The sequence below is a fragment of the Tachysurus fulvidraco genome, chromosome 9, assembly GCF_022655615.1.
Source record: "Tachysurus fulvidraco isolate hzauxx_2018 chromosome 9, HZAU_PFXX_2.0, whole genome shotgun sequence".
Lineage (NCBI taxonomy): Eukaryota > Metazoa > Chordata > Actinopteri > Siluriformes > Bagridae > Tachysurus > Tachysurus fulvidraco.
Genome location: NC_062526.1, coordinates 12,493,468 through 12,520,913, shown reverse-complemented (window position 1 = coordinate 12,520,913; position 27,446 = coordinate 12,493,468). Strand labels below are relative to the sequence as shown.

At 38.4% G+C, this 27,446-nt stretch overlaps 1 protein-coding gene across 2 annotated transcripts in view; it reads left to right on the top strand.

Moving 5' to 3' along the window:
• fam172a (family with sequence similarity 172 member A) overlaps positions 1 to 27,205 on the top strand; it is a 175,436-nt gene extending 148,231 nt beyond the window's left edge. For both annotated transcript variants that reach the window (XM_047818158.1, XM_047818159.1), the window contains one exon: positions 25,303 to 27,205. In XM_047818158.1, coding sequence (XP_047674114.1) covers positions 25,303 to 25,562 — 260 coding nt within the window. In that variant the 3' untranslated portion in view covers positions 25,563 to 27,205. The remainder of the gene's footprint in view (positions 1 to 25,302) is intronic.
• The last annotated feature ends 241 nt before the right edge of the window (positions 27,206 to 27,446 follow it).

Below are 27,446 nucleotides of genomic sequence, written 5' to 3'. Positions count from 1 at the left end.
CAGTAAGTTAGAAAGAAAAAAGATCCCAGGTTTTTATATATATATATATAAATATACATATATATATATATATATATATATATATATATGTGTGTGTGTGTGTGTGTGTGTGTGTGTGTGTGTGTGTGTGTGTGTGTGTGTGTGTGCGTGTGTGTGCGCGTGTGTGTATATATGTATATACATATATATATACACACACACACGCGCACACACACGCCTGGGATCTTTTTTCTTTCTAAGAAAATTACATTCTTTACATTTTTTTCTTTAGATTGTAATAATTAAAACAAAAAAATGACCAAAACCAAAGTTAATTTTCCTAAAGGTTATGTCTCTGGGGTTTTTTTGTTTTTTGTTTTTTCGAAACTGAAAGGATAAAGAAAACATTTCTTTGAGGGTATTAAGGTCAGGATTAGGTTTAGCTATAGGATTAGCTGTATAAACCTCTTATTACATATAGGTAGTTACGTAGATGCAATATATTTGTTGCATATGCATAATGGAATGTCCTAAAGAAAGAGAGAGAGAGAGAGAGAGAGAGAGAGAGAGAGATTTAAGAAGCTGCCTGCTGCTTTAAGCTTTGCCCACAGTACCTTTTTGTCTTCTCTTTTGTCCCAATAAATTCCTCCCCAGGTCTGTAGATTAGGTTGTTTGTTTGTGTGTGTGTGTGTGTGTGTGTGTGTGTGTGTGTGTGTGTGTGTGTGTGTGTGTGTGTGTGTGTGTGTGTGTGTGTGTGTGTGTGTGTGTGTGTCAGGCCAGGGACTGCTGATGGCTTTCTATCTGTATCCACAGAGTGAGAGTGTAGCTTGAACCATGCTTCATCATTAAACCATTAGAGGAGCCACAGGAAGCGACCTGCACAGGTGACTGGTTGAGGGTCGCATGCCGCTGTTTGTTTACTTGTGTAATCACAGTCAACCAGAGAAACACACTTAGCTGAAAAGCTAGCTCTCCTTACTCTCAGAAGCACAACAAAAATATAGTAGAAAAGGTAAAAGTGAATGGCTAGCCTCTGGCTAGCATTTACTGGAGCTACAAAGGTGACTGACCATCTCACACTGCTGTTTATTTACCTGTATAATGAGAGCCAAGCTGCAAAACCCACACAGCTGAGAGAAAACAGGCTAGCTCTTATGGCTTTTAGAGATAATACAAGAACATTTTAAAATTTGGAAAAATGCTTGGAAAAATCTATATATCTGCTGATGTCGTGTCTAACTGTGATTAAACTGGAATGCACTAATATTGCATTTAGTAATGTTTCAGAAGCACAATTTTGCTTCCTTTGGAGTGGTGCAGCTGTCTAACCATTCACACTATTAGAAAACCACAAACTATTGTGTTGGATGTCTGTCAGTATTTGTTTCAGTACTTTTTTTGGGAACAGATCCACTGGAAAAATGTCCAAATCCATATGATTTAATTTTTTTTGGCAAGACTAAAAATTTCACATTCGGTCGCATTCAAATATTGCAATCTATAAACCTAATATGTGAATATGGCGTTGCACAGATTCCAGGGTTAATGAATGCCACCTCTATTGATCTGTATGGGAAATGTTTGTGTGATACATGAGGCTTTTGAAGGGAGGGGGAGGAATCGTAGCGGTCACCGTTGGCCTAGTCGTTCAAAGGGAGATGAAGCTATCAAGATTGCATATTGACAGAAGGGCTCGGGTGAGTGAGTCCCAGTAGCTTGAAATAAACTTGCAGCATGCAGTCATTACAGCCGGCCACCATGGCCTCCCTTAACCTTGAGTCAGTCGATAAGCTATTATAACCATGCAAATTGTGGCCAAATCAGAGATCTGACATATCGGAATTATATTCTCCCACAGCCAAAGGCTTATACATCATTATAGTACTGCAGCAACAACATGCAATATGCTTACTGTTGTTTTGCCCCTGTACTTTCTCATTAAGGTTACTGAAAGGTGGAGAAAAATGAAGCGGGTCGTTTTTGTCACCTCATCTGCACTTTTTGCATGCTGGCTCTGAGTCTGGATGCCAAGTGGTTTAGGGGAAGGTGGGCAGCTTGGTGCTGGGATGATGTAATGCTATGTACAGACTATGCAAACACCCCAGTGTCCTTGTGCTTGGAAATGTCAGTAGGTGTGTGTGTGTATGAGCAGGGAGGCTGCAGGGTCAGGCTGGGCAATGCTCTATTGCTTTGACAGTGCAGCTTTGCTGTGGGTGTGTTGGATTTTTCCCCCTCTGCTTCTTATACATCAGCTGGCCTGGTGTCATGAGAAGGAGCTTAGTAGATACCATTCACAATAAAAAAGCAGACATATTGATCTGGGGAGAGCTTAGAAGCTGGAGTAGGGTTATCAAATTGAGGCATTAGGACATACATATAGTACTTAATGAAATTCAGTTTGACATTTTAATGACTTTTTTCTTAATTATGTAAGTTTTTTCCTCTTGTAATTAAATCATTATGCACATTTGCACTTCACTGAGGAACTCTTCATGGAAAACTGAATCTTCTTTCATGTCTGTTTGTATTTTGACAGTAGGGGTGTCTCTGAAGCGATAGGTGTGACTGTCGAATCAGTGTCCCTGCTTTGCCTTGGCACGGTGTGTCAGAAGATCAGGGTTCAGGCAGCCTTGCAGGCTGTGATTCTCCAGTCCCCTGGCATTCTAAAATACACAAATTTGTTCCACCAAGTTTTCTGATGGCTCGCAGATGGGCAGCGATTAATCAGAGAGGTAACTGTGAAGTAGTTTGCAATTAGACGGCAAAGCTCTGAAGCATTCTAATTGAATCAGAAAATTAGAGCGACTGTGTGGTAATTGGCCGGTTCCTATGCAGCAGGTGCCAGCCCACTCGACTGTGGAACAAGGTATTTAAGTCACATTAGCCAGAGAAAAAATATTCTCTGATATGGAACACTTAGATTTTCTGCTCGTTTTCACTGGCGATGTCACCGACGGCAGACCCAGCCACCTCGCGGTGCAATTACGATAAGCACCACCGCGCAGGAAATCGACTTTCCTCAGACCCCCTCCTCTCCTGGAAAACGAAATTTGGGGGTGCAGTAACTCATTAGTAGCAGCTCTATCAGCACGGATTTATCTGTGCGTCTCTACGTTTCACTTGACCAGATAAAGAGTCATATAGGCCATCTCAGTGATTATAAAACTGTAATGTTATTTTTTGTATAAATGAATATGGTATAAACCATATTCAAACAGCTTTTGCAGAGATTCTACAAGCGTCTGAAAATTGATAACTAGATATCTTATTGATTAACACTATTTTTCCAAAATATTATCCTCTTCAATCAATTATGTTAGTGCAGGTCAATGTCTAAAACATTGCTATAAAATAGGTGTTCAATTATTAAAGGATCAACATAATTTTTCTTCTCATCAAACCATTCCAATGTTCTCTGAATGGAGCGGCGTCATCCTGCAAGACACCACTACTAACAGGATAATGTTACACTGAAGGATAAAGGTGATCAGACAGATCATGCAAAATATTTTATACATACATAACATACATATATATATATATAAATATATATAAAATACATATATATATATATATATATATATATAACATACATATATATATATATAAATATATATAGGATAAAGGTGATCAGACAAATCATGCAAAATATTTTATACATACATAACATATATATATATATGTATATATGTATGTATGTATGTATGTATGTATGTATGTATGTATGTATGTATGTATGTATATAAAATAGGCATATTTATAGAACATTTCTTTTTGCTGTTTTTCTTTCAACTTTGGCCCATATATTATCTTTTTGTATTCTTCTTATTTGTGTCTGTTGGCAGCCTGTAATAAAAGTGTTAACAGTCCCATCACTGAGGCCTCCTATTATATTTGTTTCCACTCTCAGGAAATTCCTACAGTACATGGACCTTGACCTGAGCACTAATATTTTTATTGGGGTTTGTTCCATCCCATTCCTCGCAATCTAGTTACTGTACTTCTGAACCTCTTCTCTAAATCCCACTGCTTCTGCATCCACTATCATTGGCTAGAGATTCATAGCTCTGTTGGTGTAGTGATATTTAATATTTCCGTGTCAGAATGTGATTTCTGATAGCTGCATTAAAGTAGCTGAGCTGTAATCTCGTGTGTGTGCAGGGTGTACACATGCGTGTGTGCTTTGTATGCATTGTGTGAATGTTAAAAGCACTCTTGCCCTGTTTTCCTCATAGCAGAGACTGTTCCTGACAGTGATGACAAACATGAAAAACCAGCAGAGAAATTAAAAATTGATCACACTGCGACGGGATTTGCACCTACTTTGGGCTTGTACTCTATCAGCAGGTCTCTTTTGCATGATCCATGCAAAGGTAGGAGTTCTTACAGGCCTGTCGGAATGACAGAAACAGGAGTGAGTGAGAGGAAGTCAGAGAGGAAGAACTCCCTGGGTAGGACGTGTGACTTTAAACCGTGCCCTGTTTGCACAGTGAGACGCTCAGGGAGCATCCAGAGTTTGATTCAGGCTTCTCTTTCTGTCTATCTCTCACATTCTCTGTTGTTTTCTCTCTCTCTCTCTCTCTCTCTCTCTCTCTCTCTCTCTCTCTCTCTCTCTCTCTCTCTCTCTTACTTTTTGCTTAATCATTTTCTTCTTCTATTACACACTCATTCTCCCTCTCCCTCCTTCTCTCTGTCGTCCTCCCATGCCTCCTCAGCATGCACAGTCTGCTCTCTCTCCCCCACTTTGATATCTTCATCTGCCCTGCCAAAGCACCAGGCTCTCTGGCATGCATGCACTCCTCTGAAAGTGGATTACACTCGCATCACTCCTTATATCTGTTTATTTAACACTGAATTCTTATTACTTAGGGTTCTTACACTTTTTGGCATTTTGGAGAATTTGGATAATGTGTGTTGGTTTAGAATAAAAAAAGATAAAAACAGCTAAATGTGGGAACATTTAACCGATCCCTATGAGCAAAACAGCTCAAAAACTTTTAAAAATATAAAAGAGCCAATAGAATTATTTTGTTAAATTATGATATTACGGTTCAGGTTAAATTTAAGTGTATTAGGTGAATAAATTAGCTTTGTTAATAATCATGTTAAGAGAATGCCTCAAAGCTAGTAAGAAATATCTACCTGTGTGCACGTGTGTATATTTACCTGAGCATTTAATTGTGTGTCTTTTCTGCATGATTGAATTTAGTCGTCTTTCATCGTCAGTTCAAATATCCAGCAGTGGAGGAATGTGTCCAGTGTGTAAACAGGTTGATGTAAATGAATGTTGTGTATTGATTCTTCTGGTAATGAGTTCCTGGAGACAAGATGAGAATCTGATTCATTGAATAGTTTTAGTGTTCTGATGTTTCTGCTTTGTCACTCATGACTGCCTCACTATCTCAGTTTATTTCAGCCTCTATTTCAAGGCTTTCCAAACATGTTCCTCGAGCATTTCTGATGTTCTGCATTTTGTTGATTATTCTTGTTAAGCAATAAATTCGTTTTGTACAGAAGTGTATTGCAGAGAATTAGAAGAAACTCTGAAACTGGCAAAGCATCCAAGCTTTAAGACACAGACCATCTGGCTTGGAAGCATGTGAGCCAATAGATCGCTGTGAGCTTGTCCTCACTCTTATCTTTTTGAAATTTTCAAAGCACAAGGTAGAGAAAAGATAAGGAAGAATAGATGATGGGATAAATCTATGGATTTTGAATTTTTATTTAAAATGTCTTTCATTGTATTTTTTAAGTTGTATGCTTACATATCCTGATTTCATGACATTCATTTCTTCAATTATTACCTTTAAATAGATACATGAAGTCAAGAACAGCTATTGTAACAAAACAAGCTTGAACCTATCCATTTTCTGCCTGTCCTTCCCTCTTCCTACCCAAGTTCTACAAAAAATGTTCTACCACCTACACTTTCAAGATTGGATTATCCACAAAACCCTTTCCTATGTTCTAATTAATCCCTCTTGACACATATTAAATGCAAAGTGGTCTAAGGCAAGCCATTTTAACCATGGACTCTATTTAAGAGATGGTTGAGTACAAGCCCCATCAGATAAAAGAACTCTTGCCCTGGAAGTTAGGTATATGTTACCTGCATCACTAATGCAATTACTTACGCTTGGCTAATTTCCTATACGAGGGGTTTTATTTGTGGCCTGGCCGGTATCCTGTCCTGAAGTTGCACCTGCAAGGACGGACAAATCCACGTCTGTTGGGGCGGCTCAAGTTAAGTAGGAGATTTGACTCTGCAGTGATGACTCGTAACTGTCATTGACTTTGCGTCTGGCATTACATCATATTAAAGGGCAAAGCTACTTAAGATTGGGGGTCAAAGTAGAAGTTAAGCTGTATATGTAGATGCTTGTGTCAATTTGATGTCAACCTGGAGGTGAGTGAGTGAATAAGTGTTTGTGTGTGAGTGACTTTTGTTGCACTTTACTGACTGACACATGGCCACTCTGGTTGTGCCTCACCCTGTTGCTGACCCGAGCAATGATGCAATCTGCTGTAAACACATTAAACCCAAGCCCTCCTATATCAAATGCCTACTGCAGTGTATCCCAGTCCACAGTGCCCTCACTACTCATCAGACCCAGCCCTCAGCAGGTAGCCCGCATTCTCCTCAACTCCAACCTGGGCCCAGGTCAGTCGTCTCCAACCTTACTCCCACCTCCCCTCTTCCTGTTCAGGTCCCAGTCAGTGCCAAAGGTGTGGGTGAGTGACGTGGTACTCTGGCTGACCCTGTCTCTTGGCACAGAAATTGATTTAATGGGATTAGTTGGGTAATGCAGACTCTGTGTCTGTTCCTCTCACCGGGGCCTTTTTTTAGCCCCAACCGACTGGGCTCTGCCAGCATTCATGGGGTTGAGGGCAGCATAGTAGCATGCGCAGGCCAGTTGGAAGGCCAGGATGGGTCGTATCCAGAAAGCAGAAACAGCAGGTCAACGTGGGTGCTCAGGTATGAGCTATTAAACACAGACACATTTTGAAATTTAGCTGCATCAAAATGAAAGGAATTTAAACATGATACATCTTTATTTTGTTATTTTTTTATACATATCATATATGTATTAGATGCCTGGCCTTCTTTCGCATCTCTTGCACTATGTTTAGGAAAGCTTCCAGCTTCCCATGTGTGGCCATGATTAGCTTTGATAATTGCTCAGGCTAGCATGTGGAGCAAATCTGCTGTCCATGCAGCTCAGTGTAAAGCCACTCATGACCACTATCAAGCTTCTCTCCTACTTTTTTCACTGATAGTTCAACATGTGATTTTTTAAAAGAACTTGAACAAACCAACACATTCTTAAGAATTTGTCCCCAATGGGTCAAATATATCTGAAAATGCACGTTAGGGAGTGTTTTGACCTGCACTGATGGGCCGTGTCATGTCATGTTTCATGTCGGCCCGAACTGTCCAGCTTTATGACAGTGGGTCATATTTGAATGGCACAAGTGTGCTCGGGCCTCTCAAGGGTCGACTTGGGCTGGACCACTTTTGACAGCTCATGTGTGTTAGTGCACAGGTGCACAGGTGCATGTGCTGAACACCTGTCCACCCGTGGCCCGAGGACACGCAGGAGCTAGAGTTCCAGCATCAATGCCTAGAACTTCCAAATCATCCCCTGTCTCAGGTAGACATGTTGTGCCTGGGGTACATGCATCTATTGCTCTTTGTAGAGGTAAAAACCACATGCTAGTACACACAAATGAACACACACATGAGTATCTGATTAGGGTGCTTGCACATTTCAGGCTGTTCTTTTGTCTACATGACAAAAATGCAGGACCTGACATTCATGGACATTTCACTTTCCTACTGTCTCTGATCAATTCCTGCAGTTAACTTATCTTTTTTGTTTGCCTCTGAGAGGCAAAAATGCCAAAATGTATTCATTCAGATCACACACAGTCAGGTTACAGCTTGGGGAATATTTAATTTAGACCCTTATTTGTTCTGTATTTATAATTCACTTCAGCTCAGCATTGTGAATATTGACACTTAGTTGGTGGTTATGTTGAAGACAGAGAAACATCCCTTTTTACTCTATGAGTAAAAGCGACTGTCTTAGCGCACACTCATATATACACAGTGTTGTGATGCACTTTCCTATAAAAGCATCATCCTCTCATTTTATCTAAAAATTCTTTCCCCCACCATCAAGCCCAATCCAGACTTCCATAAAGAAGACAGAAGAAATCAATATTTTGCTATTACGAGCTAACATTTATAAACTTTTATTTAGCTTTTACACTTCTCCTGTCTGCTATTAGATGACTCCATCTCTCTCTTAGTTATGATAGGGAGGGTAAAGTGCTCTATATAAATCAAAATGAGAAGTGCAGAAGATCATCTCGAGCTCACCTGCTTTAGTGTTTCACTAAGGTCAGCCATTTCCCATCCCCTTCAGTTTAATACCATTTGGTTGTAGCAGTAAAGAACAGGACGGTGCAGCTAAAATGCTTAAAGCTTTTTTTTTTTACTCTAATTTTTCACTGTTTTATTACAGTATCTTTTGAAAGGGTTATCCACTAATTGTTGTCTCATGAAATAGCACTAACTGTTTTGGCAGCTTATGAAAGGGAACAAAGCATTATTAACTTTCTTTTTGAGTAAATTAATTTAACTAGACTAGTGGTGTGAGCTTTAAAATCTTTTCTTGTGGTCTTTTTTTTCTTTTGGGGGGGTCGTTCTTCGGGATGTATTTTTGGAACTGAACAATTTTGATTTTGATGTGTTTTTCATTATTAAAGACCATATTGCAAAGAACAGATCCTTTTAAGATTTCCTTTTGCCTTGCTGTAATTGCAAAAAGTGTAATCTTGTATTGTTTTTTGTATATTTGGTGCAGAAGTGCAGTTTCATTCGCAGGGTAAGAGAGTCGAAGGAGAGCAGGGGGATTAAAAGAAGGCAGAGAGAGACCTTTTGTAGCCCTCTCTCCATCATCTGGCTCTGCTTGTTTGTTAAAATCAGATAAAAAAATACACAAGACATGGCTGATAGAAGTGCAAGATCACTTCCCCCCTCTGAGACAGCAAAAGAAATATGTACAAACTCCTACAGTTTGTGGGAAAAGAACACAGTTTGAATTAATGAAGTAAATGAAAGAAAGGATGGTTGTATAAGTAGCTTTATCACAGAGAGATATATAGGAAGAGAGATGAAAGCTTGCATACCCAGGCCTAGCTGGATGAATTTTTATCAATTCTTCATACATGGACACTGTGTAGAATAAACAACAATTAAGCAACATTGAATATAAAATTCCTGCTTTGGAAATGGACAATAAGCTCTTAGAAGGGTAAAATGTGAAATCCAATGAAGAAAAAAAAGCCCTGTTGCATTTTGGTAGTTTTGTTTAACTCTCTTAGGTGAGACATTTGACCACTCCTCATTAATCAGTGACATGAAAACTACGACAAGCAATTAGTCTTGTAGCTGTGGTCAGGGACACAGTGGCAATGCTGTTGAGTTAAAGCAAAATATGTCATGTCCCTTTCCAAAAAAAAACAAACATATCACTTTCCCCCCAAAGTCAAACAAGCACTGGGAATGTGTGTGGCTTTTCATGGTTATAATCTGGCAATTCAAGACAATGGTGTAGCCCTCTGGCAAGTTACTGAAATGCTTTTGGAGTAAAGTTTCAAATGCTTCAGCATGTCGACCCACTTGATCAAATATATCATCTATAAACCAGTGCGGGTGCACAGTACCGTCATAACATTTTAGAACTTCAAACAGGCCTGGTATGGAGTTACTGAGACTCTTGGGGTCAATACTGTAAAGATGTGGAATGAAACAAGGATTTAAATTGCGCCAGCAGCCTTATAACCAACGACGGGTGGTAATAAAACTCAAGAGGATTGACCATTTTGGACAAGGATTGATGGCCACGGGTGATGTTGAGGAGAGGGAGGGATTAACGAGGCATTTAAGCTTCAAGTAGAAGCATGGGAGGGATGTTATGTTAGGCGTTTCAGATGAAAGTGAGTCCACTTGCTGAATTGCAATGGGTTTTCATGGAGAAAGGAAGCACTGGCACCCATAATACATGAAATCGTATCACTTAGCAGCTCAGTGCAGATAAAAAGATGTTTGAACTCAGACATAATTTATCGGCGTAAAAATTCTCCCTGCATTCTGTTCATGATTTATGACTGGGAGTATCTTTCTCCACCCACACTTTAAGCACCATCTCTCATGCTTTCTCGGTCTCTCATTATACTTGGTGATAACTCGTAATAGTGTTTTTCTTCAGATGGTTCCAATGCAAGATGACGTTGTGCTAATGAGTAATGGATCATTACTTCACTAAAAATTAAAAGGTGGACCACACATGTTCATTAAGTGCAGCAGAACTCTAAGCCACAATAGAGAAATAATATTTCTTTCTGCATATTAAAAGTGGCACCATTTAAAACCTGAACCATTGAACTTGATGCAGAGAAGACTTCTAATACAGTGCTGCTCAAATCATTTTGCCAAATTATTTCCATTTCTGCAGTTAAAAACAAAACTAATAATAAAAAAACTAATGCATAACATACTGTTATAACATTTAATACCATAGCACTGTTGAAGCCTAAAAACTCTGGTCAAAAGGTGTTAGAGTGATTAATTATATTTAAGCTCTACCAGTAATTTCATATTTAATGTTATGATATGTTATTGTTTCCAGAGTAATAAGAGACATTTTATCTTATTTAATATTCATGGGAGTCTTTGGTATCAGCAATTTGTAGCAATATGTTTTCTGTCATAGAAGAGTCTTCAGGAAAGAGGAGTTTGTACTTTATAGTTTCTCAGTAACATGACAAGCTGCATTGTCTTGACTTCAAGAAAGAGGAAAAAGAGAGAGCCATGTTAGGAAACGACTGTTTATAGCTGCTGTATGATAACTCGTGTCAAGAAACATTACGTTGATGTTACCATGTTGTGGATTATTTTACTATAAAAAAACACTCTAATGTTTTATTCCTTATACAGAAAGGTTTTTCATTGGAAATAGTTTGGTTTATATATTGACCTTGTTATATTTGACAAGTATAAATGTCATAAAAACTGATTTTGGTTCAGATGTTAAGATGGACATAAATTTATTCTTCTGCTAATTAATTGTATCAATTCTCTCATTTTACGGTTTATTAAAAGTAAAAAATCAAAATCTGAGGTTTTTGTGGTGGCATGCCATATAAAATAAACACTTATTTACAGAGATCCCTTTACACCCATTTTGATGTTTTCACACAATGTTATCTACAACGGGTTTCTCATATGGGTCGGTAGCCATGCCGCCTTTGGCTTGGTTTTACATCCTTTGATCAATATGATATGCTGTGGGGTGAAAGTTTGCTCCACTTTAAGTGCTCTCTCCCTCCTGACAGGTGAAAACATATCGATCATTTTATTCTATCTGCTGCTTTCCTCTCTGACTCTCACCTCTGCAGTCAATAGCACAGGATTGAGAGTCTCCTGACCCTCACCTCTCTCACACACACAGAACCATCACATGCACACCCTACCCTTGTAATCTTGTCCTAGCCAAGCTCGAGATCGCTGATTTAATTTTGATTAATTGTACCTGGCTCCAGGGTCACGGTGAGTTGTTACATTTGTGTGTCCTACATGGTTGTGGGTATGTATTTAGAGGGGTGCGTGTGTCAGATGTCATCTGACCTTGTCAGGCACAGGTCTACAGAATCAAATAAAGGTGGGATTTGTGTGTGTTTTTGCCCTCACAGCAAGGGCAGATTGAAATGTGCCTCTTTTTTGAGGTCAGTATAGTTGTTAAAGTAAACCTTGCCTGGAAGCTACAGCACTAAGCCTGACTCACTCAGGTTCACATGTATGTTACGTCTGAGGTGAACCTATGTCTCGGTTCATCTTCGCTCTCATTTGCAGGGAGAGTGAATGATAATTATTCTGTCTCAGACTGACATGGAATGAAAAATACATAACTCTGGGGTAAAGCAGCCTATCATGAGGTTAACTCTTCCTACACTTGGTTTTAATCTTTACACAAGAAATCTACTCTTTTAAGATGCCAAGATTTGGTGCTTGCTGAGATAATGTTTGGGTCGGCTGTTTGCACTGAACTTTCAGCCCTCTGCTAATTATGTTCGAACCGTTTCCATCAGTGGACTGACCACCTGGCTGCTTAGTTTTGTATTTTTGCTAAGCCATGTACTGTACATTACTGCATTTGGTTTGTTGCTATTTAGATCTGTTCTGCGCTATCTTTTTTATTGCAAACTCTTTACATATGGACATTATTGTAAAAATTTAACCATCAAATGAATGTGTGAGAATGGGTTACAGAGTCAAAATTGGTGTGGACACTAAACAAAATCGAAGTTATACTATATACAGGACATAATACAGATACCAGTTACTCTTTGAATAGATGCCAAACCTTTACCAGAAAATAATGCTTTATTTGACACTAGAACCTTTAGAAGCAGGTAATTTTACAAATTGGCTAAATGACAAAAGGAGTACAACCCAAAGTGAGCAAGGAAGAAGAAATGTGAGTAAAAGGGATTGCGGAATAACAGTGGTGTTAACCTTTTATACCTTTATTAAAAGAGTGAATTAGCAGCAAACTGGGAATGTAGCGTCACCAAAAACAAGACGCAAATCCAAGTTTTGAAAATGTGTGTTCTCAAATCATTTTTTGTGTTTTGGGACTTGTTATATACCATAACATGCAAGATACTTTTGAAGGTTACAGGTATAAATGACTCATTACTGATGTATTACTGATGAAGGTATAGCAATAATGTAGAGGCTTTGAGTGTCAAAGATGCTAACACACACATGCACACACACAGGATCGTATTATCCATTTACAACAGCTTTTGGGCAGCTAGTTATCTCTCCTTGCCATTTTGAGCTACATTTCACCCTCCATCTCTCCTGTCATCAGAACTCTTCAGACATTCCAAGGCCAATGTCAAGTCTTGAACTGCTGTGGACTTTATTTCCCAGGCTCCCTCTTCTCTTTTGAAGAAACTTTTTCTCCCCTCTGTTGCCTCTTTCTTTCATTCCATCTCCTGACAAATTGCAGTCTCATCCTCACTCTACAGTGCTATCATAGCACAGCTGGACTTTTTCAAGGTCAAACATAGGTCTGAAATATACATATTGTTTTCTTGGGTTCATATATCATTAAGATTTTTTTTTTTTTTTTTTTTTTTTACTGTTAATGGTATGACAAATTTCTGTCTTTCATGTTACTTTGTGTATATTAGGGTCAATCAGAGTTGCCGAACTAGGCAAGTCTGTACGACTTCAAGCCTAATTCATTATAACAAAACGTTATCTGTGTCTACTTCTGACTCGCCTGGACATTTCTTAGAATCTGTGGGCTCGGGGAATCCCATAGCTCAGCCCCTGTGTCCTCCTTCCCCTGTCTGTGCTGAAACAAACAGGGGAAATCCAACTTAAACAACCTCCCAGTGCTCATACAGACCCCCCGGCTGGCTCCTGGCCGGGCCCCTGACGCAGGGGCCATGTAGAAAGGACAGTGTCCGGAAGTTCCTGTCAGCTAGTGTCCTCACCATCACCGCCGCCTGACCTTCAACCGACTGCAGCACTTCCTCTGGCCTCTTAGATGAGTAAACAACAATGTCTCGTTCATTTGAAGTCCAGCCACAGAGCCAAATGTAATAACATCATTCATGGTTTGATGTGATGTTTGAATAACAAAAAAAAAAAACAGTCCACAAGTTTTCAGTAGAATTCCGATCCTGTCTGAGATGATTATTGCAGTGTGTTATTTTTGTTTTCCTTTAATAGTTTCTGTGTTGATTTGGTGTTTTTGCTCATTAGCTTGAAAGCTATTGTATTGTCAATTTCTAACCCACTTACAGAGACAACCATGTTTTGAGCTGAAATATCCTGATACTTCATGATTCTATCTGCATGAACTCCTTGAAATATCAGCGACCCACTTTCATATTTCTGTATCGAATGGAGAGCATACCATTTGCTAATGTGTACTTTATATGCTTCTTTTGGGTGTCATTTTTTTTTCTTTTTCAAAATCTACTTTTGCCTAGTATTATATTAGAATAGTGTATTATATACTCAAATATCAACATAAATGTAAGGTCTACATCACACCTTGGCTTTTGCTCCAGGCACACACATTTGCACACACTTTGTAAGGGGTTGTCCCCTGCTTGCGCTGAGTGTATGTGAACCCTATTAGCACATTCCCAGATAGCAGCCAAGGCCCTCTTATCTCCATCCACCCATTAATTACACTTTGTTCCCCTAAGTGATCTATTTATGCTCCGCCCGCCCCTACTGCCCACTCTAGACCTATCTCTCCACCTCCCCTCCAAGATAACAGTGCTAATGCAGGGCTAGCGAGGTCAGAGCGGCCTGTATGAAGTGCGGTCCTGTGCATTAGCTGCTGCTACTAAGTCCATTCTGTCTGCCACCCACCATACCTGGGCCCACTCGTAAAATGACCCTAATTGAAAATGGCATCACAGCTAGATTAAGAAACTCTCACTCTCTGGAGTGGATAGGGCATTTTCACCTGAGAAGCATGAAGGGCTCTTTAGTTGTGAGCAGTCTTGAGGGTGGAAGCACATGCATGACTATTATTTATTGACTTAACAAAGTCCGGGTCAGTGATTAGACCATGTTGTTTTGGTGGATTAACCATTACTGCTGGAACAGTAAGGCACAGTTTACACCTGGGTTTTTCATCCATTTTATTAAATGGAAAGTATCATTATGAGGCTTTACACTTGTACTCAAATCCATTGCCAGTTAACTGCAATGAAGTTCCAACACTCTATTGTATGTTATATACAAATTATCTCATTATACCTGACAACCCACTTGACAACTGAAATTTTTAAAAATACATTGTGACAGTCATGACCCCTCTGGAATACTCTGGAACCCTTTGGAACCCTGGCATGGGTGGGTAGAAAGCAGGACCCGTGAGATTTTTTTTAATCGTGAGATGACTGTGTTGTGTTGTGTTTTTGATAGTGTTTTGAATGTATGTTGTAGAATTCAACCATTTTATACTACCGTATCATACATTCTTTCTAAATTATATATAATACTTATATAATATTATATATAATACTTATATAATACTTACTTTGGGATCTAAATATAAAAATCTATATACAGGTTCCTTTGTGAGAATATCTTTAAAAGTGGTGTTCAAATCCAAATAAAATTCCAGCAGATTATTTATTCGAAATACACATCACCATCCTCGACTTGTGATATCTTAGGTGCGTGTAATGGCGTGAATCATTCTGACCATTTTGATCTGATTGTTTACACACAATCAGTATGGAAGACACATGTGCCACGATTCAGTCTGGATAGCTCGCTTCTGTTCTTGACTCCTGCTCCTCCTAATGTAAACACACTCAAACTTCTGCCCTTATTTCTGTATTGACCAGCGATGGATTTGTCTTTTCACTCTGCACTCCGATACTCATCCAACATTCTGTCTCACTTACCAAGGTCTCTGATTTTATGAGACACATGGTGTACTTGAGTAGCCAAGCTGTAAAGAATTTGTAGAAAATGCCTTGAACTGGAAATTCTTTTGATGTGCCATGTGTTTGTTCACTTGCTGTTGTGGAGGTGTTAAACATGGACTGTTCTATATTAATTAAGTGCTGTACTTTAGGACGCCTTTCCCAGTGGAGGTTATTAGAGCGTTTCTGGATAGACTTGCTGAGATTTGGACTCTAACCTTATCTGACATCCGTTCAGAGTTAACACGTTGTGCGTAAGAGGTCAGTTGCATGCTAAAAGGGAGAACAGTGAGAAAAGGAAGTGTACGTGATGTGTATTCTGTGAGTTTTTGTGCTTGTGCATCTGTTTATCTGTAGGCTTATCTGAAGAAACCAGACAGTGCCTGTTTCCTTCTATAACCTTCAATGTATGCAATACTGCTCATTATCTTAGCTTCATGCCCAGAGAATTGTTGCCATGACATTCAAAGAGTAGTATGTATAGCCTGTGCTGCAACAGCTCTATAAACACAATGTATGATAAGCACAATATAAACAAGTGATAAATATGATTGATTGGTGAGTAAACACTTACAGTAACATAATAAATGACTAAAAAAATCTTTATTTTAAAGTTTGCTGTGTCTTTTATGCTTTTGTCTTCAGTGACAACTTCTTCAAAGGAAGTCTGACACGTTTAATCTATGCACATGCAATTTGTTTTTCAGTTGATCTGCTACATGTCATTGCTTGTTCTTGACACATTCTATTATGCAGGGCTAAGCTTGTGTGAATTAGCTCGCTCTCAGGCCAGTTTCTGGATCGCATTGTACACAGACACTGACGCTAAGCCTTAGTTTGTTTGTTACAATGTGATATATATATATATGTTTTTTGCTCACCTCATTCAAAAATTCATCTTTTGCTGTTTACCTGATGGCTTCCGGGAGCAACAGTTATATTATAAAGAGCTTCTAGTGCTAGACAAACAGCTGGGCTTTTTAATTGATGCCGGATAGCTCGCTGTGTGTGAGCGCGCGTACGTGCGTGTGTGTGTGTGTGTGCAGTCTTAGACACCAAAACAATCTCTGTGCCTTGTGTCTTACCTGAATCTCATTCGACTAGCTGCCGAAACATCAGTCATTCTTTGAAAAAGCTAGTTCTAGCATTGGGTCTGCCTCATCTATTTCATAAATATGCTAGCACAATGATGATTAGCCACAGGAGCTTAGGAGCTGTTTGCTCTCTGGGCCTCCCCGTCACTTTCATTTGCTTTTCTTCCAGCTTATCTATGAGATATGCAGTCATTTGAACAAGGCTAACTTAATCATGCTAACGTGGGCTGAGGCTGTTTGACTTGCCAACAAATTAGTGCTCAAATTAGCCTTGAAATGTTCTGTAATTTTGCTGAATTGTCATGGATGCAGTTCTTTTTTCCCCTACAGTGTCTTCATGTGGCTGAGTCACATGGTATGTAGTGAGGTACTGAAAAAGATGGAGAGAGCACTTTAACACCCATATATATTTAAATGTAATTTACCTTCTGAACCACAGTAGCTGTTGTTTGGCCCATCCTTGACCTTCTAATATAGACAGTAATGTACCACTGCATCATATTCCCTTAATGTCTCATATCTAAAGCTATCGGTACTAAGAGAGGTAACTGTGTTGTGCAAAGGCATAAGGTTACCTGGAGCAGAATCTCAAATGATCACAATTGTCTGTTTGTCATTTTCTGGCTATTTTATATAAGGCTGTATACCAGATCAATACTTATAGGCCTTAAGTTAAGCCACCTGCAAATAAAAAACTGCTGTTGGCACTGAAGGTACAACTCAGGGATACAGCTCACTGTGGGAACTTCAGGGACACACACTTTTTTAATCTCATAGACACACACTGCTGTAACCTTATGTATACATGCACATACACAAAAACACACTTATTGTAGAACCTTATGGACACACGCTTTTGGAGCATCAGGGAAACACAGGTCCTTGAACCTGAGAGACTTGTTATTAGAACTTCAGGGACACAATGCTGGAACTTCAGGGTTACATTGCTAGACCCTCTGGGACATGCTCTGCTGGAATCTACAGATCACGCTGCATGACCCTAATGGGACACACAACGGGAACACACTGCTAGAACCTCAGGAACCCACACTGATGGAACCTCAAGAACACATTATGCAGGAATCTCTAGGATAGATGCTGATGATGCCTCAAGGTTGCTCTTCTGGAACCGCAAGGTCACACTGCTTGATACTAAAGGACTCACACTGCTGGCATCTCAGGGACACACCGCTGGAATCTCATAGACTTGCACTGTTGGAACCTCAGGGACACACACTGTTGGAACCTCAGGGACACGCTGCAGGAACCTCATGGACAAATTGTAGGAACCTCAGGGGCCCATCGTCAGTCCTTCAAGGATACATGCCATGTGCTGTACTCATTTACTGTTACAAACTCCACAATGTGAAGTGCTAACTTGAACAGGGTCTCTCTATAAAATGCTTGAAACATTCATTCATCTTTCTAATTTATGTTTGTGTAATGAGTTCTGCCTCTGTTTGCTCCAAGAACAATACTAATTAAAGTAATTAAAAGAGGCAGAGAGTTGGGAAACATCAGCACACATCCTTCCTCTCATGGACAAGTGTTGTTTTTGTGTTGTAGGTGCATGTATTTATAGATTTCCTGCATTGTATCTGCAACTGTGTGTATGTTTTTTTCATACATTAATTTAATTGCACTCAATACAAAGAAGACAGGCTTTTGTCACAATAATAATAATTGTACAACTGTAATAAGTGCTCCTGGCATTTGCAGTAAGAGGCGACATAGAGTGAGGACTTTGAGTGTGGTGTGTATATACTGTATGTGTGTGTGTGCGCATGAGTGCGTGCGTGCTTGTGTGTGCGTGCGTGTGTGTGTGTGTGTGTGTGTGTGTGTGTGAGAGAGAGAGAGTCGGATTGTGGGGGGGTTAACGGAATAAATATATTTGATTAATCATCTTCTGATTTGTAGCTTTACATCATTACAAACTTGTGAGATACTTAGATGCGTGATAACATTGGCACCTGTTCTCACTTCATTAGTCCTCAGAACAAATATTCTCAGATCCCTTTTTCCATGTCCAAGGCATGCACTGGTGGAAGCAAACTGCCAGGGCTTTACATAGCACTGCTGTCAGAAATTCAACTATCATAGGGAGTTTTTGTCCTCATGTTCCCTTATGTTCCATGTGATTGGAGCTGCTCGATCCAGCTTAGCTCCTTATGGAGTAATGTCTCAACACTGTTCACCTTTCATAGCTCAAACTCAGTGTTGTACATTCAGTGTTATTCATAATAATGTTGTAGCCCAGATATTTTCAATTGAGTTAATGTAAGAACAATTTATATCGCTAGATCTCCTTACTTTCTTTAACTTTTGTTGTTTAAATAATTGTTAAATTCATAGATACTATTATTTTCACACCAGCAGTGTAATTATTGCATATCAAAATGCCCCCTAATAAGAGCCAACAGTTTTGAAAATTAGATGAAGTATGCCAGTCGTGTTTAATCAATTAACAGACAGGTTTGAATGGCATGCTACAGATGGAGGCTAATTACAGTCAGTACATTTTGATTTTTTTTGTCTGGCTTGTGGTAGTTCAAGTGTGTTGTTACTGTTGATGTACCTCAAAGGCAGCTGATACTTTATCTTCAGTCAGGAATATCATCTGTTTAGGAGTGATATTTGGTAATGGAATCCTCAGGGACAAACACTACTGAAACATCAGGGATGTACACTGCTGGACCCTTATTCACACACAAACAATCCCAGTGACACGTTTTTGGACCCTCAGACACACACACACTGCTGGACTTTTCTCAATAACTGTTCTATAGAATGTCTACAATGTGAAGTGAGTTTCGTATGTCTCTATAATATGTCTGATATTCATTCATTCTGATTTCTGGTGGTGTAATGTAATTCTGTGATTGTGTGTATGTTTTTCATGCATTATTTGCACACAATATAAACAAGACAGGATTTTGTCACAACAGTATTAATTGTAATAAGTGCTCTTGGCATTGGCAGTGAAGAGAGTCTAATGGAATGAATGTATATTTGATTTTCACATCTTATGATTCATAATATAATGTTCTTCACTGCCCTCGTGCATGATAGTGTGATGCGTGATGACATTGGCACCTGTTCTCACCTCGTTAGTCCTCAGGACAAATATTCTCAGATCCCTTTTTCCATGTCCATGACATGGAATGGAGGAACCGTCAAACTGCCAGGGCTTTACAGAACACTGCTGTCAGAAATTAAACTTGGACACTAAGAGGGACACTGACAGCAACCATGATGTGGTGTCTTTGTCCTCATGTTCCCTTATGTTTCATGTGATTGGAGCTACTCGAGCCAGCTTAGCTCCTTATGGAGTAATGTCTCGACACTGTTCACCTTTCAAAGATCACCCACAATGTGAATCAACATAATGTTGTTGCCCAGACTTTATTTTTATTTGAGTTCACTTAAGTATAATTTTTTTATTGTGCTCTATTTTGTTACTTTGTTGTTGTTTTTTAGATTTTGTTATTTCAATAATTGTCAAATTCATAGATACTATTATTTTCACACCAGCAGTGTAATTATTGCATATCAAAATGCCCCCTAATAAGAGCCAACAGTTTTGAAAATTAGATGAAGTATGCCAGTCGTGTTTAATCAATTAACAGACAGGTTTGAATGGCATGCTACAGATGGAGGCTAATTACAGTCAGTACATTTTGATTTTTTGTCTGGCTTGTGGTAGTTCAAGTGTGTTGTTACTGTTGATGTACCTCAAAGGCAGCTGATACTTTATCTTCAGTCAGGAATATCATCTGTTTAGAGATGATCTCTCTCACTCTGTGTGTGTGTGTGTGTGTGTGTGTGTGTGTGTGTGTGTGTGTGTGTGTGTGTGTGTGTGTGTGTGTGTGTGTGTGTGTGTGTGTGTGTGTGTGTGTGTCTGTGTGTGTGTGTGTGTGTGTGTGTGTGTGTATGTGCGTGTGTGTTTGTGAAGGATATTTATCCCCTTTATCCCCTAAAGATCCAGGAACTACCTAGTTATACTGAAAGGAGAATCCAGTACAATTGTCAGGAGAGGACATTAAGCATCAGTTCATCGTATACATTCAATCTGCTGTTGCCTGAAAGAATAATCCCTAAAAAGCTTTCATACAAGTGTGCTTTTGCATGGATCATTTCAGTGTCTCAAACTGTACAAACTACACGGGCTTTTGCATTCTAGTAAAATCTTGTCACCATTTTTTGTAACAAAATCAAGGTACAAGGCAAAAAGAATAAATAAAGTAACTGCATTTAACAGTGAGTCAGGGACACAATCCCTTGAAACATCAGAGACACTTAGATTACAAGAACCTTAGAGACCCATTGATGGAATATCAGGGACACACACTGAGAAAACTTGGAGACACACTGCTGGAACATCAGGGACACATTGCTTTAACCTCAGGGACACATGCTGCTGAAAAATCAGGCACATACACAACTGGAACTGCTCTCCCCCCCCCCCCCCCTCTCTCTCTCTGTCTCACTCTCTCACACACAGACACACACAACCTCAGTGACACATATTGTTGGACCCTAAGTCACACACACACTGCTGAATTTTTCTCAATTTCTGTTCTTTTAGAAGCTCTACAATGTGACGTGAAGTTTCACTGTAATATGTCTGCAATTTAGATCTGCCTGTAAAGAGTTCTGCCACTGTTTGATTCTGTGATTGTGTGTATGTTTTTCATACATTTGCACACAATATAAACAAGGCAGGCTTTTGCCACAACAGTATTAATTGTAATAAGTGCTCTTGGCATCGGCAGTGAAGAGAGAAGCAGCTTAGGAGGGTTTTTGTGTAATGGAATAAATGTAGATTTGAATTTGTCATCTTGTGATTATATATGAACGTAATGTTTAGCATTACCAAGTTGCATGATAGTGTGATGCGTGATGACATTGGCACCTGTTCTCACCTCATTAGTCCTCAGGACAAATATTCTCAGATCCCTTTTTCCATGTCCATGACATGGAATGGAGGAACCGTCAAACTGCCAGGGCTTTACAGAACACTGCTGTCAGAAATTAAACTTGGACACTAAGAGGGACACTGACAGCAACCATGATGTGGTGTCTTTGTCCTCATGTTCCCTTAGGTTTCATGTGATTGGAGCTACTCGAGCCAGCTTAGCTCCTTATGGAGTAATGTCTCGACATTCAAAGATCACCCACAAGGGGTTTTTATTTTATGTGCAGACAAATAAACATTTGAGATTTCTGTATATTGGCTTTAATGTTAAAAGAATGAAGCAGAACACAATGAAACACCCAGTACACACAGTCGTTAGTGATTTTTATTTCTTTTTTATTGTTATGTTTACATAATTATTGGAATCAAAGATACCATTATTTTGCAACTACTGTGTAATTATTGAATATAAAAATGACCCTAATGAGAGCCAAGAGTTTTGAAAATTAAATGAAAGTCATGTTTAATCAATTAACAGTCATGTTTGTATGGCATGCTACAGATGGAGACTAATTACAGTCAGCACATTTTTATATTTTCTATCTGGCTTAGCTTTTGATAGTTTACCTTCAGTCAAGAATGTCAATTGCTTATGTGTGAGATTTTGGTAGTTTAATTATAGATGTAATTACAAATACACACATCATTTCTGTGTGTTACCTATTTAAGCTCTGTTTTATTTGTACATTTTTGCATCTTATTTCCTGCTACTCTTTAACATAAATAATAAGTAATGAAAATTCTTTCCTTGAAGTATTCAATGCCACAGATGCCACAATCTATTATGTTATAATAAAGAACATTTTAGTGATAGAAACAAAACACAGACAGACAGACAGACAGACAGACAGACAGACAGACAGACAGACAGACAGAGTAAAGAGTAAATCCTTTATTTTCCCAACTTTAATCTCCAGTGTAAATGCAGCTTACTTTATTAAATAAACAGAGAATAGCCTAAAACTAATACAATGTTTTGACTGTTTTCATTGATAGAAACTTTCCTGATTTATATCCTTAAATTCCTTTGTTCATTTACTTTATAATATATTATTTTTATTGTTATTTATTCTTATGAGCATGAAATTTATCATTAATATCCTCCAAGAGCTGACAGCTTATGAAAAAATCCTCCTGTAAACCAGATTTCTTGGACAATTACACAGAGACGGTCATCTTAGTTTCTCAGAGACAGATGCCAGTCTTTTCATAGAAACGTGATAATCCATGGCTGCATCATTTAATAGTATAGTATTAATTTTAATTTGTCACTTGACTGCACCTGGTTGTCTTTATCCTTGCTTTTTCAGTGGCTAAATGAGCAAGTGTAATCCACACATACACTACTTACATTTGATACAACTTGGCAATTTAGAGATAGCAGGGTAGTGTAATAAAAGCCTATTAGTGAAGCATGCTCTTAAGCCATTGTACGAGGTGATGTCACCGGAGAGGGCGGAGCACCCACAGGGTCGCCGAAGGGACCGGGATCATTTGCATATCTGCTTGGAGACACACTGTTACTGACCCCATAGCCAGGATTAGTGTGAGAGGCTTTCACTGCTCACGAGTTCATTGCTGGTTCAAGGTAACAGAAAGAAAGCCCTCGCCATTGATAACTCCTGAAGGGGAGAGAGGGTGAGAGAAAGAGAAGTAAGGGGGAAGGAAGAACAATTGGAGGCTGTGTGCTTTAAATTGGGTATAAATTATTAGTAAGAGCAGTGGAGGCGATGTCTTCTTCTCCAGTGATGTGTTGTGCCAGGACCTACACAGGTAAAGAGATTGTTTGGGCGGGAGTTATTGACTCGCTGATTGCCAGTTTCGTAAACTTGACCTGAGGCACTGATCACTCGCCAAGCTAGGAAAAAACAACACACACACACCTTTCCCATCTCGCCACAGATCTTCATCAATACTGGCCAGACAAAGGTCAATCTAATAAACATGGAGGTCAGTATCGTGGCCATTTGAGAACTCTTTTGGCATGAGCCTTAGAGGTGCTTTTTAATTGTATCCCTGCGGGTAGGTAATGCTGTTGTAATGCAGAGGAAAGAATAACAACTGGACAAGAAAGATATCTCTAGCCTGTCCTCGCAATAACCTATCGAGATCTCTTGCAGGGAAAGCTGTTGCAGTGTAAAAAAATCTCTGGCTTTGGACTAAGTATACTCAGTGACATGATGTGAACAAGAATTATTACAATCATCACTAACAGCTGAAATTACAACCAACACCTTGACAGATTGATAGAAAATGATGGCTCCTGAAGGCCTAGCTTGCTGTCCTTCATAGTATTTCTCACAGTGAAGAGGTACCTTAAGGACCTGAGGTATATATGTCACTACTTCAGAGCCCAGTGACCTGAACATGGGAATTCTTTAACCTGCTGCGAAAGGCAGAAACTGAGCCTTTCTGTGGATGAGTTGATAGCTGTGCCTCAGTCACTGGAGAGAACACTCAATCCTCCTCTGCTGGTGGTCACTGCTTCCATTGTTAACCACCACGCATACATCTTAATAAGTGGAAAAGCCAGAAAGGGGATATATAGAACACGATACAGCACAGGCTCTTGTGTAGTACTTCCAGTAGTTGGAGCCAAAATCTGATAAATCTCAAAAAAACCGACATGAAATCAGGTATAATGATATGCAGTTCAGATATGAGTGTTCTGTTGCAGAGTATGATTGTGTAAATGACCGATTGAAATGCCTGTATAGAAGTTAATCTGAATAAATTTTCACCTCAAAACTTTATTTTTTTTTAAATTAATTCTAAAGTTAGTTATGTTAATACTTATAATTTATTTATCTTCAGTTTACATTTCTGTTTGTTAAATCAGGGGGTAATGTTTAACATGAATGTCCAGCATTTTCAAAAGAAAAAAAGGGGGGGGGGGGGTAATAGCAAGGCTCTCCTTAAGGTTTATTTCTTATTTTAGTCCTACCAATAACTTATTCAACTTAATAAGGCATTGATTAGCTGAATGGTGTATTCAAAACATGGCTGCCTTTGTATAAAACTGTTATCTTCTGAAAACACATTTAAAAATATTAAGGTTTTGTAAAGCAGGTTTTTTTTGTATAATGTAATATGAAGGTTTACAAAGATTAAGGTATAGCTAAGATTAATAGGGCTAGAGTTTGTCACTTTTTTAAGTAAATGAAATCCTGCTGAACTTATGTCAATTGTACAAGTTTGTTTTTTTTACAGGATTACATCCACCACATACATGATCTCCAGCTGTAATCATTATTTGAAGTAATTTAGAACAAAATGAAATGGAAATGTATTTAAAGTCATCTGGCTAAGTTAATGTATTTACATATTCAATGACTTGAATATGGCACTGGCTTGATTGTAGCCAAGACACAATTTTCTCACACACAAAAAAAAAACAACAAAGTTTATCCAGAGGCAAAACATTTTAATTAGTGTGGGGTGTAAAATGTGAGCTTTTTACACAAGAAGTACAATTCTACACATCTACATGTTTCTATGTGGCATGTCCATATCACTGGATCTGAATAATAATAACCAACAATCTGCAGTTATCAGCTAAGTCAGAAGCAGAAGTCACATGGGACAATTGCATTCATTCTTGACACTTTTTCTAAAAACGTGGATGTTTATCAGATATTTAGCTTTTGGTGACTAGATCACATTTTTGTTTTTTTGTTTTTTTAAACTATAATATATGTGTAAATGTGTTCACAGGCACTGAGAGGCATGAGCTGACATCATGGAGTAGCTTCAAGTCCATCTTCCGTTTCTTCAACGAACATCTCCAGGCACAAATGGAAGAGGGCAGAGTGGAGGAGCAGAAGGAGGAGCAGAAGGAAGAGCAGAAGGAGGAGCAGAAGGAGGAGCAAAAAGAAGATCAGACAGAGGAGCCTAAAGAGGAGCAGAAGGAGGAAGAGGAAGATGGCTCTGTGACAGTGACTACACAAAAACATGCCAAACATGAGGATTTATAGAATACAGGAATAGCATCAGACCTTCTTGGCCATGTCGCTCTCTATTGAATAGTGTTGCTTTTAATGCTTTAAAAGTATAGACCTAGGGTCGAAACCTCCTTCTATGCTGTCTAAAGCTGTAGAGTTGGAGGCCGACTTGTATAAATCAGAATAGCATTTTTGCATTACACAATTATCAAAGCAATATATACTGCTTGTGCCTCCCCCTGGGCTACTGTGTGGGTTTGGTTGCCATATTAAGGCTGTCAGGTGACACTGCACAGTACCGCTAAGTGCCCTGACATCACTCTAAACTCACCTAATGTGCACACACAGGTTTAACCCACAGGTCATTATCCCACTTTAACGTTGAACAGCTTTTTTTTTCTATTCAGTTTTACCCACTTTTACATTGATAAGGGTCTTGGCAGTCATAAGAAATTTTCATCCTTTTCATTTTACATCAAGGATATTATCACTACATTAAAGGAACTTATTTTGCATATGTAATATGCATATGCTTTTGGAAGTATACCTTTAGACACCAGATTTTTCCTCAACATTACATTCATACCCACATCATAAACATGAAACCTACAAAAGTATTTTAACTAAACTTAAAACCACATATCAAGAATGATTTTAGACATATGTTCTACATTTCTATGTTTAAAGACATTTTGGAAATTTTGGAATATATATGACCTTAAAATGAAAGTTACTGATTTCTAAATCATAAAATTTGTTTGCCTTTTAAAATGTCACATGCCATTTTTCATGTACGCCAGTTAAGTCTCACAATTTAATATCACACTGACATCCGATGCTTTTGCTAAAGCACATAATGTCACTTTCTTAGCATAAACAAAAGACAAACAGAACAATGTGGTATTAGTCAAGGCTTAAGCTGTCGCTCAGACATGACAGCATGTCACCCTGCTTTAACTGAAACTTTTTTGTAGATGGACTATTTGAATATTTGTAAGCATAATTTGCATATTTTAACAAATTTGACCAAATTATCATCTTTTAGTCAAAATTAGTGTGATGTAGAGAAATATTGAGAGAATGCACTAAATCTATCAACATTAAACTGCTTTTAGGGTTTTTCAACAGCATTATTAGTTTAGAATTAAATTGTAAGTAGTTGTGTATTGCAGTGAGACTGGAAAGTAAAAGCTTTGGAATTTGCATATTGGTACATTGATTTTAAAAAAAAAAACAACAAGACACTACTACTCTTTTTTTAAATTTTATTATTATTATTCTATAATACATTCAACCAATCTATCAGCTAAGACCTGCAAACTTAAACCAAAATCAAAATATATATTTCATGTAAGTCATGAATCATCTTTTTAATCTATTGATTTTTACCTTTTATGAAATCCTATTTGCTGTCAATAGACTCATATTTTATTGCAAAAGTAGTTTATTTTTATTCATCTTTTTTCCTTTGTTTGTATCGTCTTTTTTTTTCATGACAAAAATGAACAGGAGTAGTTTACGAACTTTGACCCAAGTGTAATTTATGACCACAATTTTAGCCTATTTTTTCTTTTATCTATCATAGAGACCTGGTCACTTTTACAACTTATTTTCACTTTCTTTCCATCCAAATGCACACAAATTATTTTGCCTTAAATAAACGCTTTTTAACAGTACACAGTGATACAAGCTTTCATTTGTTGTCCAGTAATTGTTTGCTTCACAAGCTGTAGTTCATTTTTGTTCAGTCTCCTTAAAAAAACAAAATCAACACAAATGAAGGTTTATCGTTTATTTTTGGAAATTTAACTTTGACAAGTAAAAATATCTGCATAGTAATGTGCTAAAGAGTTAGTGGAAAGAGTACGGTACGGTACCATTTGGGAGGGAAGGGCTATCATTTTAACTGTCTAAAGT